Source organism: Asparagus officinalis, chromosome 6, assembly GCF_001876935.1.
Source record: "Asparagus officinalis chromosome 6, Aspof.V1, whole genome shotgun sequence".
In the NCBI taxonomy this organism is placed as follows: domain Eukaryota; kingdom Viridiplantae; phylum Streptophyta; class Magnoliopsida; order Asparagales; family Asparagaceae; genus Asparagus; species Asparagus officinalis.
In genome coordinates this window covers 554,359-559,397 of record NC_033799.1, presented here as the reverse complement: position 1 = coordinate 559,397, position 5,039 = coordinate 554,359, and the positions used below count along the sequence as shown (strand labels likewise).

Here is a 5,039-nt window from a genome sequence, read left to right as displayed (position 1 = left end):
CCCCCCCCCCCCCCAAAAAAAAAAGGATTAAAAAAATAACAAACACATACACACATGCATGCATGCACAATGGATGTGAAATGGCCTGACTGAACCTTAGGTTTTCAAGATTCTGCATGTCCGTGCATCCATGTCTAGCTGTGTATGTGTAATGTGTCCACGTGCATGCAACATATAGGTGCATGATCACTTCTCCCTATTAGCAATGATAAATAAGCAAAGTGAAGTTGTGCAAGAAAAAACTATGATGCCAGAATCAAAATTAAAAAATAAATCATAAGAAGAGAGTATACTTCATAATATTGTATCAAACAGAAATTTAGCTCACAAAGTAAATCAAATGATACAACTTGAGAATGATGAATGATGTCGCTCCATTTCTTTGAATTGAAAACAAAAAGATTTAACATAAACATCTCAATGAATGGAGAAATAATTGAGAAATATGGTAAAAACATACTCTGCTCTAAAAAAATCCAGGAAGGAGGAAAAGAAAAATATCATATAGATTCTTATGAAGACGGCACAATTTCATAAAATAACATTCAGTGCTGCAGAAAATTCTAAGAAGGATGAAAAGGATCAAAGGAGTACCTGATCTAGGAAGATTCACTGTACTACAACAAGAACACCTCACACTAGTTGCACCAGGGGTGTGCATCAACAATGTTCTGCAATTTCCACATATAAGCTGTGCCATCTCCATTCCTTGGACCAAAAAAAAAAAAAAATACAGTTAATTACATATAAAAAGTAGTTAAACATGTTCAGAATAACTTAGTCTCCAAGACGGTATGCTTTCTTCCTCAAATACGGTATATTTTCTTATAAATAAATAAGGTTAAGAGTAGATAGTGATGAGCAATAAATAAATAATACCTGGAAGAGGTACTGGGGTTATCATACTGCATATTGCACAACAAACATTGGTGGCTCCCCTGGGATACAGAAGGACATTCCTACATCCATCGCACACAAGTTGGCTCTGCATCCTACAATGCGCCAATACCCAAAAATCAACGTGCTATTAGATGCAGAAGTTTAGCGATGATTATTGCCAGTAATACAGAAGGTGTAGTGTGTTTTCAGCTACAAACGCAGGTACACAACTCCCATACACAAATAATTCAACCGTTTGCCACCAAATTTTAATGATCAAGAAACAAACTGACAAGTATACTGCATGCGTACATGTTCTTTCTTTCGCTATGTAACAAGGTACCTAGATTGCCCTTATCATGTCAGGTACATAACACAAATTTGCAGTTATCGTAACAATACAAAAATTATCTCAATTTAGTCGAGAGCTTTAGGGTCCTTATCCTAGAAGCAGATGAAGGTAACAGCATTAACAAGCAAAGATGCAAGAAAAGCTGATGATGATGGTAAGGACTACCCTGAATAAGTATTAACTTTGTCCCATAAAATTAAAGACGCTAATTTTTTTTAGAGAAAATTCTGGTCAAATGTCAAAAAAGACGGGAATGACGGACATGTGCAAATCCCAACTCAAAGATTGTGAAAATTTCAAGAAAACTTAAACACGCCATCAAAGAAAACTCGTTCGAAGACATCAAATGAATTAACAAACCTGAAAAAAAAAACAAAGCTACGTAGATGTTTATTTTAATAGCGCTCGATCAAAGACCAAACTACTCAGCCTTGAATTCTAACAGAAATCAAACAATTCTAACTTTTTTTCCTACAAAAAGATACCACATTGGCATGAAATCTAGATGGACAAATTACGTCAATAACGGATAGAGATTACCCAGATTCCAATTGCAACGGGATTCACGACGTTTACCTCCAAAATCAAGGGAAAAGTAGGCCGGAAAAACCTAGAAATTGGATTATCGTTAGTGCAAGCGCCTCGAGGGTCGAAGGGAAGGACTCGAGAAGGCAGGAAATCGAAAGAAAAGAATATGATTTTATAAGGGATTGGCTGCTTCCTCAATTTGCCAACTAAATTTTAATTAATTCGGTATCAGGTCTGAGGGGTAGGAATGAACGCGGGCGTGCTTTGCATAAAAGTCCTCGCTTTGTTTCCAAATTGTATGACCTGTCTGTTTTTTCCCAGACGGTCGGTTTTGCAGGAAAGCCCTTTTCTTTTTTCAGTTTTGAGGACTGTGTTATGTGGGTCATCCAAAGTCAAAACCCGGACCCGACCCAATAAGCAGAGACCGTGTAAAAATCGCGAGCGGCACCCGTTCTCCTCCTCCCCTCGGCAAAATCTTCCGGAGTTTTGCTAGGGCTTGAAGGAAAACACCCAATCTCCCTCCTGGATCAAGGCGCCAAGCTAGGGCTTGAAGGAAAACACCCAATCTCCCTCCTCGATCAACAGGGGCGGATCCAGGATTTTAGTTCTGGGGGGCCGCGTACAAATGATAGATAAAAAATTTTCTTAATGTAATTTTATTCACAAGAGATATACCACAACCCACATAAAACGAGTATAATTTTATTCACAAGAGATATACCACAACCCACATAAAACGAGTAGAATAGCCAACATCAATATCTCCAAAATATTTCAAAAGAGGAAGATAAATATTATATAGAAAATAGTCAAATAAGCATCATCTATTTTTTTATAACTAAAATTTCTCTAACTAAAAGGAATTCGACGTTCCTTAAAATTTTCAAAGCCTTCAATGATAGCATCAATGCTCAGACTTTTAGCAATTTCTCTTTCAATAAACACCATTAATGCGTCGGAGAGGAAAGCATCCTCCATTTTGCTTCGAAGTCTAGTCTTGACGATATTCATAGCTGAGAATGATCGTTCTGCAGTAGCGGTAGAAACTGGAAGAGTAAGCACAAGTACGATCACTCTAGAAATGAGGTCGTATGTAGCAGATTTATTAGTCTTTACCAACCATTGACCTAACTCAGAAATGGTTGAAAGAGTTTTGAAGTCTGACCGTTTGACTACATTATGCTCATAATGTTTCAGTTGCATCTTCAAACTCTCTTTTTCTTCACTTGTAAAATCTTGTGCATAAAACTTGCCAACCAATTTGCATATATCTTGTATTCTCAAAGCCTCAGATGCATTTTGAGGATTTAAGGCAGAACTAAGCATGAGCAATTCTGTCGCATCTTCACTAAAACACACATTAATTTCTTGCATTTGTGAATCGATCGCGACATAAAGAAAGTCTAATCGATAATGATGCCCAATGGTGATGTCTTGATGACCACGAGCTCATTCTGCCTATTCGCTAAATACCTCTCCATAAATTTTTAATTTCAATGAAACCCCCTTTATTAATCTTGTTGCTACTCATGGTAATATATTTACTATTAATATATACATAAAAACCCTCAAATAATTAATATTCATAAACTAATTTTTTTTCTCCAAATTAAATAGAGCACCCCCTCCCCAAAATTTTGAGGGGGCTTGAGGAATAGAGCACCCTAATTTTTTCCCCCAAATTTTGGGGGGACCGTGGCCCCCCTGGACTGTATGTAGATCCTCCCCTGTCGATCAAGGCGCCAAATCCGTGACCCTGATCTCAATCTTCCCCCGTCGTCATCAGGTGCAAGTCCTTCCTTCCTTAACGCTGAAGTTTCCCATCCGAAACCCTAAACCCTAACTCAATCTCAGATCATCACTACGCGTAACCCTAACTTTGCTAAATTCGATTCAATCGGGTCATATTAACCTAATTTGAGGTTTCCTGTGAAGTTTTTTATTGCCATCTTCGACTGTCATGGTTTATTAGTAGGGGTGCCAAACGGTTCGGATATATCCGAACCGATCCGCATCCGTATCCGAACGGATGCGGATATGATAAGTAAATTTTAAAACCGGGCGGATACGGTAACGGATACGGATATGGTTTCGGATTTTTTTCCGGATACGGATTTGAAAACGGATATGAAAGTTGCGGATACGGATATCCGCAAATGTAATAATGATTTGGATCGCAAAGTTACAATTACAAGTGTACAACTCGTAACCGCTAACCCAAACCCGTTTGTAAGTTGTAAGTTTGTAACCCTACCTTAGCGAGTCTCCAGCCCCACCCATTCCATTCCGCCTCCAGCCCCAAATTAAATTTTCCAGCCTCCCTCATCAGATCCTCGTCGAATTCGTCAAATTCGTCAGATCCTCGTCTTCGTCGTCTTCGTCTAGGCATCGTCATCCTCATCCAGGCGCTGTCATCCTCGTCCAGGCGCCGTCAAATTCGTCAGATCCTGCGCCGTTCGCCGTTCGGCTAGGCGTCATCATCCTCGTCCAGGCGCCGTCAGATCCCAAGTTCATCTTCGCCGTCAGATCCTCGTCTAGCGTCAGATCCCAAGTTCATCTTCGCCGTCAGATCCTCGTCCACTCCAGTCGTCATCCTCGTCCAGTCGTCATCCCCGTCCAGTCATTCTCGTTCGTCATCGTTCGTCGTTGTTCGTCATCGTAAGTCATCGTTCATCATCGTGTGTCTCGTGAATATACATCTGGTTCGTGATATGTTGATGAAGTTCTCTATTCATCTACTGTTCTTGTTTCACTATGAGTATTCAATGAATTATCTTGCCCTTTACTTATTTTCCTCTATGAGCGTTACTAATTTCGCGCATTTTTCTTTTCAACTGTCTTGGTATCTTAGAGGAAGAAAAACGTCTCAATTTATTTTCTCCTCGGTTTGAGAACTCTATGATCACTAGTAAGCTGTCTTCTGGAACGTTAACTTCTCCTCGGTTTGAGAACTCTATAAATTATTAGTATTACCTTTCCCGGGTTTTCAGGGTTTGGGTTGAGTTTTGGTCGAAGAAATGGATGAGGCGATGGATGACTTGGGATCGAATGGCAGCGGAAGGGAAACGGTCGAGAGAGGTGGTTACGATGATGACTCGTTGGGCAAGAAACCGCGAAAGCATGGGAGCAAGGATAGGAAGAATCGCGAGAGCAAGGAAAGGGGAAGGTCGAAGGAGAGGGAGAGAGAAGACTCTTACAGAAAGCATTCAGACAGGCATGATACGAAGGAAAGGGACAGAGAGAGAGATAGGGACCGGCATCGCGATAAGGAAAGGAGCAG

The 5,039-nt window shown here is 40.1% G+C and overlaps 1 protein-coding gene and 1 long non-coding RNA gene across 3 annotated transcripts in view; one reads left to right on the top strand and one right to left on the bottom strand.

Moving 5' to 3' along the window:
• The window catches only part of LOC109845273 (protein LOL2-like), a 6,074-nt gene extending 4,124 nt beyond the window's left edge, over positions 1 to 1,950 (bottom strand). Inside the window, exons 1-3 of one of the 2 annotated variants that reach the window (XM_020414508.1) lie at positions 1,772 to 1,950; positions 880 to 992; positions 595 to 708 (exon numbers count right to left, since the gene is read on the bottom strand). In XM_020414508.1, coding sequence (XP_020270097.1) covers positions 595 to 708; positions 880 to 991 — 226 coding nt within the window. In that variant the 5' untranslated portion in view covers position 992; positions 1,772 to 1,950. The remainder of the gene's footprint in view (positions 1 to 594; positions 709 to 879; positions 993 to 1,771) is intronic. The other variant, XM_020414507.1, reaches the window with a different exon arrangement.
• Positions 4,006 to 5,033, top strand: LOC109845463. Its single transcript, XR_002248368.1, has 3 exons — positions 4,006 to 4,417; positions 4,611 to 4,667; positions 4,750 to 5,033. It is a non-coding gene; the product is annotated as an uncharacterized LOC109845463 (long non-coding RNA).